General features: G+C 38.2%; 1 protein-coding gene across 1 annotated transcript; it reads right to left on the bottom strand.

Annotated features, from left to right (window-relative positions):
- Positions 1–10616: 10616 nt before the first annotated feature.
- LOC112738441 (proteasome subunit beta type-2-B) lies at positions 10617–12998 on the bottom strand. The gene is made up of 3 exons (XM_025788908.2): positions 12607–12998; positions 12392–12515; positions 10617–11161 (listed from the first exon to the last, which is right to left on the bottom strand). Exons 1-3 carry the CDS (start codon positions 12762–12764, stop codon positions 10829–10831), a joined length of 615 nt encoding a protein of 204 aa, XP_025644693.1. The 5' UTR covers positions 12765–12998; the 3' UTR covers positions 10617–10828.
- Between the last annotated feature and the right edge of the window lie 1303 nt (positions 12999–14301).

Genomic DNA, 14301 nt, shown 5'->3' with positions numbered 1-14301 from the left:
GGCTAATCATCTGAGGTTCTCGATCATACTGGAATAGGATTCACCCTCCTTTTGCGTCTGTCACTACGCCCAGTACTCGCGAGTTTGAAGCTCGTCACAGTCATTCAATCCCTGAATCCTACTCGGAATACCACAGACAATGTTTAGACTTTCCGGATTCTCATGAATGCCGCCATCAATCTAGCTTACACCACGAAGATTCTGATTAAGAGATCTAAGAGATACTCGTTTAATCTAAGGTAGAACGGAAGTTGTTGTCAGGCACGCATTCATAAGGAATGATGATGATTGTCACGTTCATCACATTCAGGTTGAAGTGTGAATGAATATCTTAGAAGCGGAATAAGTTGAATTGAATAGAAAATAGTAGTACTTTAAATTAATCTTTGAGGAACAGCAGAGCTCCACACCTTAATCTATGGAGTGTAGAAACTCTACCGTTGAAAATATATAAGTGAAAGGTCCAGGCATGGCCGAATGGCCAACCCCCAAAATGTGATCAATAGATCAAAATATAATCCAAAGATGTCTAATACAATAGTGAAAAGTCCTATTTATAATAAACTAGCTACTAGGGTTTACAGAAGTAAGTAATTGATGCATAAATCCACTTCCGGGGCCCACTTGGTGTGTGCTTGGGCTGAGCTTGAATGTTACACGTGCAGAGGCTCTTTCTGGAGTTGAACGCCAGGTTGTAACGTATTTCTGGCGTTCAACTCTGGTTTGTGACTTATTTCTGGCGTTTAACTCCAGACAGCAGCGTAGAACTGGCGTTCAACGCCCTTTTACGTCGTCTAAACTCGTTCAAAGTATGGACTATTATACATTGCTGGAAAGCCCTGGATGTCTACTTTCCAACGCAATTAGAAGCGCGCCATTTTGAGTTCTGTAGCTCCAGAAAATCCACTTTGAGTGCAGGGAGGTCAGAATCCAATAGCATCAGCAGTCCTTCTTCAACCTCTGAATTTGATTTTTGCTCAAGTCCCTCAATTTCAGCCAGAAAATACCTGAAATCACAGAAAAACACACAAACTCATAGTAAAGTCCAGAAATGTGAATTTAACATAAAAACTAATGAAAACATCCCTAAAAGTAATTAGATTCTACTAAAAACATACTAAAAACAATGCCAAAAAGCGTATAAATTATTCGCTCATCAGGTTGCTCAACAATTTGCAAAGGGCGGGGCACGCCAACCCTGGGCATGGCACGCCAGCTCTTGTCTCCAGAGAAGGAATCCCAGCATCTCACTATGGGCGTGGCATGCCAATCCTGGGCGTGGCATGCCAGGTCTAGTTTCCAGAAAGGTTGCACAAAAATGCACAATGGGCATGACATGCCAGGTCGAAGGCATGGCACGCCAGTGTTATCTTCCAAAAAGGGGCGTGGCACACCAGCTCTAATGGCCAGAGAAGGAGATTTAGGCATCATCGAAGGTGTGGCACGCTAGTTCATTTGGCCAGAAAGAAAGATTTATGCATCATCGAAGGCGTGGCACGCCAGTTCACTTGGCCAGCGAGGGAAGTTTGTTGCACCATCGAAGGCGTGGCACGCCAGACCTGGGCGTGGCACGCCAGACCTGGGCGTGGCACGCCAGGCCAACTTTCGAGAAAAGAGTTTTGAAAACTTTTACAAGGGCGTGGCACGCCAGTCTTGCACGTGGCATGCCAGTTCATTCTTCTAGAGGAATGCAAGGAGTGCATCATCAAGGGCATGGCACGCCAGTCTTGGGCGTGGCACGCCAACTCAACCCTCACAAGGGACGTGGCATGCCAAGTCATGAGCGTGGTGATGGGATATTTCTGTGGAAGAAACGAATTTCTCCAAAACACCCAAATCTAACCGGCAAGTGCACCGGGTCGCATCAAGTAATAATAACTCACGGGAGTGAGGTCGATCCCACAGGGATTGAAGGATTGAGCAATTTTAGTTTAGTGGTTGATTTAGTCAAGCGAATCAAGATTTGGTTGAGAGATTTGTGATTTGCAGAAATTAAATTGCATAGAAAGTAAAGGGAATGGGTAGTTGGCATGAAATTAAAGAGAACAGGAATTAAAGTGCTGAATCTTAAAGAACAAGAAATTAAATGGCAGAAACTTAGAACGCAAGAAATGTAAATTGCAAAATCTTAAAGTGCAAGAAATGTAAATGGCTTGAATTGTAAAGGGAATGGGGAGTTGGATTTGCAAAAATTAAACAAGGAAATGTAAATTGCAACCAACAGAGAAGTAAAAGAACACTTGGATTGAACCGGATCTAAAAACAGAATTGTAAATAAGCATGAAAACAGTAAACAGGGAATGGGAAATGGGGAATCCGGATCTCAGGACCCAAGAGACTAGATAACCAAGTCTAGATCTCAATGCCTTCCTAGATCCAACAAGAACAATTGCAAAGGAATTGTAAATTGCAAAGAAAGTAGATGAAGAACAATTAACAGAAATTAAATTCAATAAGCAGTAGAAGAAACAGAGAGATCTTCGGATGAGATTGAAACAGAATTCCTTCAATTCTCCAACCCAAGATCCAATACAATTGCAATTGAAATTGAAAGCAATAAAACTAAGAGGAAGAGAGTGGAATTCTCCTTCCCCGAAACTAAGAAATTAAAGATCACTCAATATCCAAAGCTCTCCGAAAACTATTATGAAAACTCCAAAGGGAAGCTCTCTGAAGAACTTGAATTCTATCCTATTTATACACTTTCTTCAAATGATCTTCAAGCCTTGAGTTGGGCCTTTGCTCTTGGTGGAATTGGGTTGAAAGAGGCCTTGGTTGATTGCTCTTGGAGTTTGGAGAAGAACCAAAGTGAACCAAATGAACCGGGTTGGAGTTTTGCAAAAGTTGGAGTAAAAGTTTGAGCAAAAGTTAGGGGCTAACTTTTGCTCCAACTTTTCATATCAGCCACCATAACTTGCTGCTATCCACGTTGGGACAAAAGTTAGGGGTCTAACTTTTGCTCCAACGTTGGCCTCCTAATGTGTACTTATGGCGCCAACGTTAGCCCAAAAGTTAGAGGCTAACGTTGGCGCGGGAGGTTTTTCTTATGCCAACGTTAGCCACCAAGTTAGGGGCTAACGTTGGCGCAAACTTTTGGTGCCCAGGGGTGATTTTCATGTGCCAACGTTAGCCCAAAAGTTAGGGGCTAACGTTGGCGCAAACTTTTGGTGCCCAGGGAGTGATTTTCAAGCTCCAACGTTAGCCCAAAAGTTAGGGGCTAACGTTGGGGCTAACTTTTCACCCAAAAGTTTGAGGCTAACTTTAGGTCCAGCTTTTTGCTTCCTGGTTCAATTTCACTTATTCCATTGTCCTCTCTTTACTCCTAGCTATTCCTTCTTGCTTCAACCTTTCTCCAAGCTTTCTTCACCTATCATTAATCAACCAAACACATCAAAGCTATGCTTAAAATTATGAGATATTCATTCTTTCGTAATATGTGACAATTATAGTATAAAACCTCATGAAATAGCATGAATTCATACATGGTTGATTAAATCAAAGGAAACATGAAAATCTACCCAATTAGATTGCTTATGGCTCAAGAAAGTGCATAATTCAATTGAAAACTAAAGAAAAGGGCTAGTGAAACTAGGCTAAGATGACTTGTCTTCACAACACCAAACTTAAAGCTTGCTTGTCCTCAAGCAAGAAATAAATTTATGCTCCAAGGTTCTTTCAATTAAGATGGATTGAAGAATAACTTGTAAAGTCCAGTGAGTGAAGTGATCAGGTACAGTGGGGTGAACTCTAAATCATGTGCTCTTGCAAGGGCTTCAGTGCTTACTAGTCCTCACATATTGGGAGTCTTAGGTCTTAGGATTTTCATCCAAATGGTATCATGGAGATCTCTTTATATGTAATCACCTTGAAGTAGCTTATAGTTTCTGTACTTTGGCCTCGACTCTAAGTATCATGTCTCAAAGCAGCTCTTTAATTAAGCTTTCAATCAATACTCCTAAACTAGTTGGTTTTAAGGTATTGGGTGTTAAAGCACCCCTAAGGATTTACTTGCTCAAGCCTCTTTCTTTGACACACTTCAACCACAAGCATTTACTAGGATAACAACTCTTTGAGTTTTTTTTTTTTTTTTGTTTCTTTTTTTCTTTTTCTGCCTAGTACTTGATGCTCAGAGCCTTGGGCCATGTTCTTTTTTGTTTTTGTATTTTCTTTACTTTCTTTTTGTTTTGCTTGCTGCTTCTCAGATCAATTGATTTTTGAGAATCTCCACAATACTTCTTTGAACTTCATGTCCTGCCTATGAGCTCCCATGCAAGTTTTCACAAGCATGCAACCTCAATACATAATCATACAACTAGAACCACCACTTCTCCCAATCTTTTGCTTGCCTCAAAACTGATTGATTCCTCAATCCTTCTTTTCAAAGAACTTTCATGTGATGCATTTCTTGAAAATTGAGTGCAAACAAGTTTTGAAGATAAGAATGTTGTGAATGATCAAGCGTCTTGCTTCTTGAATCACAGAAAGACTATGCTATGCAGGCAGGCAGGGGTAAAAAAACTATACTATGCAGACAAGCAGGGCAGATAAGGATACAATCCAACCTTCAATTACAGCAATATTTGATGTAAAACAATCACTTAACAATACAACCTGTTGAAGTTTACTTGCTTTCCTTCTTCTCATCATCATCATTGCTGGCCTTCATGTTCATCTTTCACCTCTTTGATTGATGATGCTAAACATCTCCAAAAGCTTGTATGATACTCTGCAGTGATATTGAAAGTTGCTTGTTCCCCAAGCACTTGGAAACAATGGTTAATTTTCATGATTTATTTGCGGGCTTTTTGAACTTACTTTGGTGTGGGAACATCAAACTTAGTACCTTGCCAAAGGTTAACCATGTGTGATAATTTCTTTTTCTTTTTCAAAAGTGATAGAACTGAAAACTAAGAAAAACAGTAAAATGGCTAACTAGTTCATCCAGTATGCTTGAAGCCTACATTATGCAGAAAGTGAGAATGTGTGTTACAATGGGGTTTTGGTGGACACCAAACTTAGAATCCTTCATTCTCCTTTATATTGTTTTGGTGTGTACACCAAACTTAGCTTCTTGCAATCTAGATAAAACTAATTAACCTTTTTATTGAAATAGATATGAAAAGATAGTTACCTCCGGTTGGGTTGCCTCCCAACAAGCGCTCTTTTATTGTCACTAGCTTGACATCCTCTGTGCTTGCTCAGCTCAAATTCTGAGCTTCCTTCTCCTTGTCCCATTGTCCTTCTAAGTGAGGCTTTGCTTTCTTCTCACTCGTTTCTGTGAGGTTTTTGGCTAATTGTTCCATTTGCTTCCCAATTCCCCCGAGTAAGTTCTCATGGTGTTTGTTCATCATCACTTGATGTGTCATCATTCTCTCTAGTACGCTCTCTAGATTGGTGATCCTTTGAGAATTCTGTGAGATTGTGTGGTGATGTTGTTGCAGGTTTGGGAAGTGGTTGTTGCAGTTGAAGTTCCTTGGTTCCTGATGTTGAGGTTCCCTCATTCTTAGATAAGAATGTGGCTTCCATGGTGGGAACTGTGCATTCACTGTAGTGGAATGGAGAAAATCAAGTTGTCTAGCCATTGACTCCAATTGTTGCTGAGTTTGCTGATGTAGCTGTTTGCTTTGATTCATGACTGCCTTCATTCCTTCAAGATTCATCGTATCTTTCTCTGAAGTTGCATTCTGTGGTGTCTCAAAGGAGTGTTGGTTGTTGGTTCTCTTGTCATTGAACCTTGCAGTTCCTTGACCAGTTGCTGTTGCTTCGAATAAGTCATCTGAGAAGTGATCCACCGCTCTTCTCGTTTCTGGGGTTAATCCTTCGTAGAATGCTTGAAAAGCCACTTTGTCATTTGCTTTCTCGTATCTTTCCCATGCTTTGAGCAATGGTTCTTCCTCTCCTTGCATGAATGGATGTGTTCCCTCTTTCATCTTGATGTTCTGTTGGGATGTAGAGAATTTGGCTAGAAATTTGGCAACCAAACCATCCCAACTAGTGATACTTCCTTGGGGAAGAGTTTCAAGCCATTGTGCTGCCTCATCCTTTAGTGAGAAAGGGAATAGCAAGAGCTTATAGACATCATTATTGACAACATCACAGATCCTCAGAAAAATAGATAGATGCTGTTCAGGATCCTCCAATGGATTTCCACCATAGGAACAATTGTTCTCTATTAGTGTAATGATTTGCGGCTTCATGTTGGCATGTTCTTCTTTCTCAGAAACTTCATTTTCAATGATATCCTTCCCTCTGGCTGCTCTTTTTTCCTGCGACATAAAAATCAACAACGGAACACACAGTGATACTCTTGAAAATTGAGTGTAGTCAGTTGAGACAAAACTTTAAACAGTTAGTGGGTTAGTCAAAAATTAAAGAAAAAATGCTTGATTTAGATCACCACCTCACTTAATCATTGTCAATCTAATCAATCCCCGGCAACGGCGCCAAAAACTTGATGGGATATTTCTGTGGAAGAAACGAATTTCTCCAAAACACCCAAATCTAACCGGCAAGTGCACCGGGTCGCATCAAGTAATAATAACTCACGGGAGTGAGGTCGATCCCACAGGGATTGAAGGATTGAGCAATTTTAGTTTAGTGGTTGATTTAGTCAAGCGAATCAAGATTTGGTTGAGAGATTTGTGATTTGCAGAAATTAAATTGCATAGAAAGTAAAGGGAATGGGTAGTTGGCATGAAATTAAAGAGAACAGGAATTAAAGTGCTGAATCTTAAAGAACAAGAAATTAAATGGCAGAAACTTAGAACGCAAGAAATGTAAATTGCAAAATCTTAAAGTGCAAGAAATGTAAATGGCTTGAATTGTAAAGGGAATGGGGAGTTGGATTTGCAAAAATTAAACAAGGAAATGTAAATTGCAACCAACAGAGAAGTAAAAGAACACTTGGATTGAACCGGATCTAAAAACAGAATTGTAAATAAGCATGAAAACAGTAAACAGGGAATGGGAAATGGGGAATCCGGATCTCAGGACCCAAGAGACTAGATAACCAAGTCTAGATCTCAATGCCTTCCTAGATCCAACAAGAACAATTGCAAAGGAATTGTAAATTGCAAAGAAAGTAGATGAAGAAATATTAACAGAAATTAAATTCAATAAGCAGTAGAAGAAACAGAGAGATCTTCGGATGAGATTGAAACAGAATTCCTTCAATTCTCCAACCCAAGATCCAATACAATTGCAATTGAAATTGAAAGCAATAAAACTAAGAGGAAGAGAGTGGAATTCTCCTTCCCCGAAACTAAGAAATTAAAGATCACTCAATATCCAAAGCTCTCCGAAAACTATTATGAAAACTCCAAAGGAAAGCTCTCTGAAGAACTTGAATTCTATCCTATTTATACACTTTCTTCAAATGATCTTCAAGCCTTGAGTTGGGCCTTTGCTCTTGGTGGAATTGGGTTGAAAGAGGCCTTGGTTGATTGCTCTTGGAGTTTGGAGAAGAACCAAAGTGAACCAAATGAACCGGGTTGGAGTTTTGCAAAAGTTGGAGTAAAAGTTTGAGCAAAAGTTAGGGGCTAACTTTTGCTCCAACTTTTCATATCAGCCACCATAACTTGCTGCTATCCACGTTGGGACAAAAGTTAGGGGTCTAACTTTTGCTCCAACGTTGGCCTCCTAATGTGTACTTATGGCGCCAACGTTAGCCCAAAAGTTAGAGGCTAACGTTGGCGCAAACTTTTGCTCCTCCCCTTGTATTTTTCATGTGCCAACGTTAGCCCAAAAGTTAGGGGCTAACGTTGGCGCAAACTTTTGGTGGCCAGGGAGGTTTTTCTTATGCCAACATTAGCCACCAAGTTAGGGGCTAACGTTGGCGCAAACTTTTGGTGCCCAGGGGTGATTTTCATGTGCCAACGTTAGCCCAAAAGTTAGGGGCTAACGTTGGCGCAAACTTTTGGTGCCCAGGGAGTGATTTTCAAGCTCCAACGTTAGCCCAAAAGTTAGGGGCTAACGTTGGGGCTAACTTTTCACCCAAAAGTTTGTGCAAAAGTTTGAGGCTAACTTTAGGTCCAGCTTTTTGCTTCCTGGTTCAATTTCACTTATTCCATTGTCCTCTCTTTACTCCTAGCTATTCCTTCTTGCTTCAACCTTTCTCCAAGCTTTCTTCACCTATCATTAATCAACCAAACACATCAAAGCTATGCTTAAAATCATGAGATATTCATTCTTTCATAATATGTGACAATTATAGTATAAAACCTCATGAAATAGCATGAATTCATACATGGTTGATTAAATCAAAGGAAACATGAAAATCTACCCAATTAGCTTGCTTATGGCTCAAGAAAGTGCATAATTCAATTGAAAACTAAAGAAAAGGGCTAGTGAAACTAGGCTAAGATGACTTGTCATCACGTGGCATGCCAGTTCATTTCTTCAGAGAGCAAGAGGAGGCATCATTGAGGGTGTGGCATGCCAGATCTTCCAAGTGGCACGCCACCTCACATGCTAGCAGAGAGAGACTTCAAGCTCAGTTAGTTAGGATATTTTGTAATTTCTATTTCCTTTTTGTAATTCTATTTTAGGAGTAGTATAAGTACCCCTTAAAGGGTACTGAAGAGGGGACTTTTGACACTTAGAACTTTTGCTTTTACTTCACTTTTACTACACTTTTCTATGCACTTTTCTATCTCCTGCACTTTCTCTGAGCTATGAGTAGCTAAACTCCCTCTCATTGGGGGAGAAAGCTCTGTTGTACTTGATGGATTAATACTAGTTTGAGTTTCTTCTTCTCTTCATCTCTCTTTGATTTACTAAAAGGAATTTCGTTTTTCATGCTTAGCATTCAATTATTTTGGAAAAGAGATTGAATGTATTCGGGTTTTATGTGAACCTTGGAAGAGGAATCATAAAATCATGCTTGAAATCCCTTCTCACATTGAGTAGATATGGGTTTTGGGATTAGATAAATGTGACGCTAGATCTACCCACTACTTGGATCTATGGGGATGTGTGGTATAATCAGGGACCAAGTTTATCTCTCTTCATGAGCAATTAGACCAAGGAATTGGCTATTGATCAAGATTTGAGAGATTGACTTATCAAGGAATTGGGATTCAATCACTCATGATTGCCAAGAGGCCAATGAGTTACATGATTGAAGAAGAGATGATCTGAAATTAATCCGGAGAATGCAACATCTCCTAACCCCAATGAATCTTTCCCATTCTTATCTTCCCTATTCTTTATAGCTTTGTTTAAAATATGTTCATCAACACATTCCCCTTTACAATTCAGTTATTTACATTTCTGTTCTTTGATTCCCATTTATTTTATGCAATTTAAGATTCTGCACTTTAACCCTATGCCATTTACATTCCAGCACTTTACTATCTTTCTTTATCTTCAAGTCATTTAGAATTCTGTTATTTACATTTCTGCATCCATCACCCAATTCTGATCCGTTCAACTAGAGTGTCTTATTGATTTAAATTGCTCAATCGATCAATCTCTGTGGGATTCGACCTCACTCTATTGTAAATTTTTACTTGACGATAATTCGATATACTTGCTGAAAGGGTTATTATAATAGTGCAGTAATTTCCGTCATCAATGCACAAGCTAAATACATCTTCCTTCATTTATCCTTGCATATTCATGTGCAAGTGCCAAGTAGAAAGAGGTCTATAAACACATCCAAAACTCATTCGGACTTGTGTTTTGCATAATCTTAAATATGTCATATCTATTTACAAATTGAAATAGACATTTAAAATAAATAAAGCATATACACTAGATAACAATTTCAACAGAACAAAGTTTCCATTCCCAAATAGACAAAATCTCCTCCCACAAAGACTTAAACTTTTTTGCCTCTATCGTCCATCCTAGAAAATGAATAAGTAAAATAATCATTTTCCAATCATCTTTCAATACTTAAAAGACAGTACTCCGAACAACAAATGAATCAATAACAATGAGATCATCCCTGCTCTAAATAAAATTGTTCATATATTTCGTTATCTACAGTGGTGCATATTCTGTTGCTGCCACATAAGCATGAAAATGATATAGTTTTGGATAGTGAAGTATATTTATCACATATCCACCATTTATTATCGTAAAAGACCAAATTGGTAAATTTTTTTTCTTCAAAACTAATTAGTCCATAATTAAAATTTTCAAAAACCTAATTGTCACTTTACTCTTTTATTTTTAAAAGGTTGCAATTTTAATTGGAATGGATTATTTTGAACAATAGGGAGAAAAAGAACTTTAAATCTATACGTGTTTGTTGTAATTATATATTTGAAATTTTTGTATAAAAAAAACTGAAAAAATGAAAGAATTTAATAAATACCTAATTATATTGTAAAAAAAATTTATTGAAGCTATAAGTTTCTCATCCCTTATACCCTAGAATCGTTTATGCTACCGGAGGATCAAATTCTTCTAAAATCGTTTATACACTAGAATTGTTTATACTATCGAAGGATCAAATTCTTCTAAAGCGAGAAAATTGACAATTAATTGCTCATCCACTGATAATTAGTTATTTATTTTATCACTTTACTAATCTTCCTTTTACTAATCTCCTTCCTTCAGTGGATCTAAATTCTCTCATAAAATTCCTCTGAAAAGAAATGCCGATCATATATATCAATCTAAATTCAATTTAACGGGGCAAAAGGCACAAGCTGTAATTCAAAAGACAATTTGTTCCCCTTTAAGAATTCAGAGGCCAAGAGTTTGAAATTTATCTAAATGAACATTCAGGTTCAGATAAAATGACAAGAAGAAGAGTATAGAGAAAATAAACTAGAGTAAATGGGAATTAGGTCCAACAAGAGAACGAAATAATAGTAACTCAAGCTGAGGGAACTGGAGCATCCTTCACTGATTCACGCCATGCATACTGTCTAGCTCCATCCTTGTCAACAATTTTGATAACAAAGTTTGGTGGTGCCACAACCAACCTCGACCTGATTTCCATAATGCATTTATCTACCAGATCAATTGCTTCTTCCACTGACATTCCACTGTGGTAGTGTCTGTCCATCATTGACAACGAAAAGTACGAGCCATAACCAAAAGCTCCCTTGTCAACCTTGTGCATTGTCGCAATGTAGTCAATGTAGTAAAGTGAAGGGCCTGTCTCCTTGTCATAACCAGCAAGAAGAACGTTCACAAAGTAGGGGTTCTGACAAAAAAAAAAATTCAGATATATATAAATTCAGTATCCAAATCAAGTAAATGCTAATGGTTACAGCTATGTAATATGTGACTCGGCATGTTAAACCAAGTTGAAGGAGAGAGGGAGAGGAAGCCAAAAATCTTATTGATGATAGCCTCACAAAATGAACAAAATTTAAGGATATGTAACACATGAGGGTATTAATAAAATAAACGAGCATTAACTACTTCCTCAAATGCTAAAGCATTATTATAAAATAAACCCAAAGTGAGAGGCACGGACACCACAACATAGATTACAGCCCATCAATACAGAAGATAAATGTTATTAGATGATGCAATGGCATGAAGAATAATGCTAAATAGACAGGACAAGTATCAATGAGAACCCTTTTACATCATCTTCATCTTAAACAACGGAAAGATCTCTCAATCACTCCTTACTTAGTTGTAGATCATGCAGCCCAGTGCACAAGCCTCCACCTAGTGGGTTTGAAAGGGTTAGATCACAGCGGAAAGCATTTCATCTTCTTACCATGTACTTAATCTTATGTACAGGAAAACTGCGTTAAACACGAAGGTTGTATATGGCCATGAATGTCTACAGCTTCAGTGTAGTTCAAGTGTACAACATAAAGCTCCAATGTAGTACAACCACAATACAATGGCTATCAAACAATTATCAACACAATCAGAACAAAAATCCAGCTCAGACTTCAGAGAACAGCTGCATGAAACATGATGCCAACTCTTCCTATCTCTACGGCAACTCAGAAATATCAAAATACTTAACTGACACAAACACATCACAATCAAGAACCTCTCCCAAAGCACAGGAAAATCCATAGACAGATTAACCCAAAGCACAGTAACAAAATGGGCAGTCTGGTGTGAAACATCCTGTGTTATGCAGAGTTCGAGTAGGCAGCCTAACCTATGCAAGCAGCTGCTGATTCAAGGGCTTGACCCCATGACCTTTAGGTCATACCGAAGCAACTCAATTGTTCCCCTTCACAGATCAAAATGGGTAACAATCCTTTCTAATCATATAACTAAAACACAAACATTTGGCAAAAACCCATAGATTCTGAAATAACAATACACACAATAACAAAGTAGGAGCTGAAAGGCATGGCCTGAAGTAAGAAAGAAGAAATTTACCTAATTACTCATAAAATCAGCGGAAAAGGAAGAATTAGGTCAAAAATTGTGGAAAAGGGAAAAAAATGGGGGTTACCTTGCGAAGAGCGGTGGCTAACTCGCCACGGGTGAAATTGGCAGCGGCGGCAGTGGTCAAAGGGATCCCATTACGGAACTGGTAGAGAGCCACGTTCTTCTGTATGTACTCGGTGAACTGAACCCTGCAACCAGAGAGTACCAACAGAGTTCAGAAATAAAAATAAAATCGAAGGTTCTAGAAGGAAGGAGAGAAGGTAAGAGGGAGAGAGGGACCTGTCACCCGGCTCACCGCTGGCGGCGATGAGTTTGTGGGAGTCGAGGACCATGATCTTGTCTTCGTTGGACTTGTGTACAAGGATGCTGTGAACCGCCGACGTGTCCGCCACCACGATCGCGAACCCGTTACCCACCAAGCCAAATACGCACTCCATCTTCTTTCTTCCTCTTCCTCTTCCTCACTTCACGAATCTCTTTTATTTTCCCCACTCACGGCGAAATAAAAAACAGTAGAGTTCCCACTTCCCAGCTTCTTCTTCTCTCACCAACACACAGTGACCACTAACTCGCAAGAGTTTGCATTAGTTGACGAAAAACAAATAGAGTAAATATATTGGATATTTTCGGCATTCAAATTTTTATTTTCAAAAAGTTATAAAAATTTATTTTAATTAATTTTTTATATCTATATTAAATAAATAAGTCTCTAATAAATTTTATTATAAGATAAATAAATTTTAAAAATATTATTATAAAATAAATTATTCTCTTTTAAAATAATAGAAATATCAGTATCACAGAAATAATTTTTGAAAATTTTTAAAAAATTAAAATTTGTTGTTCGATCCAAAATTTTTTGCGATCAATTTAAATATTTTTTTATAAATAAAAATAATTTTTATAAACAAAATAAAACGATTATTAACTCTACGATATTTTTGAAAATTTTAAAATTTAATATTCAATTATATTTAGCAAATAATTTTCTAGATGAATTTGTCTTAAAATTTTAAATACTACACTAATTTATATTTTTATTGTATTAGAATAGTTTTGCATTCATATCCTGCCCTAAATGCAACCCAAGTCCATTAAAAATAAAGGCCTTTTAAAGGTGGTTTCTTCCACTCACTCGACTTCTGATAAGCGGATAATTTATACGCTTTTTGACATTGTTTTTAGTATGTTTTTAGTAGGATCTAATTACTTTTAGGGATGTTTTCATTAGTTTTTATGTTAAATTCACATTTCTGGACTTTACTATGAGTTTGTGTGTTTTTCTGTGATTTCAGGTATTTTCTGGCTAAAATTGAGGGACTTGAGCAGAAATCAGATTCAGAGGTTGAAGAAGGACTGCTGATGATGTTGGATTCTGACCTCCCTGCGCTCAAAGTGGATTTTCTGGAGCTACAGAACTCGAAATGGCGCACTTCCAATTGCGTTGGAAAGTAGACATCCAGGGCTTTCCAGCAATATATAATAGTTCATACTTTGGCCAAGAATAGACGACGTAAACTGGCGTTCAACGCCAGTTTTCTGCCCAATTCTGGCGTCCAGCGCCAGAAAAGGATCCAAAACCAGAGTTGAACGCCCAAACTGGCACAAAAGCTGGCGTTCAACTCCAAGAAGGACCTCTACACGTGCAACACTCAAGCTCAGCCCAAGCACACACCAAGTGGGCCCCGGAAGTGGATTTATGCATCAATTACTTACTCTTGTAAACCCTAGTAGCTAGTTTATTATAAATAGGACATTTCACTATTGTATTTGAATCTTTGGACGCCTGGTTCTCAGATCAGAGGGGCTGGCCATTCGGCCATGCCTAGACCTTTCACTTATGTAATTTTAACGGTAGAGTTTCTACACTCCATAGATTAAGGTGTGGAGCTCTGCTGTTCCTCAAAGATTAATGCAAAGTACTACTATTTTCTATTCAATTCATCTTATTTCGCTTCTAAGATATTCATTCGT

This window comes from Arachis hypogaea, chromosome 13 (genome assembly GCF_003086295.3).
Source record: "Arachis hypogaea cultivar Tifrunner chromosome 13, arahy.Tifrunner.gnm2.J5K5, whole genome shotgun sequence".
In the NCBI taxonomy this organism is placed as follows: Eukaryota; Viridiplantae; Streptophyta; class Magnoliopsida; order Fabales; family Fabaceae; genus Arachis; species Arachis hypogaea.
This window is presented reverse-complemented; position numbering and strand designations above follow the sequence as displayed.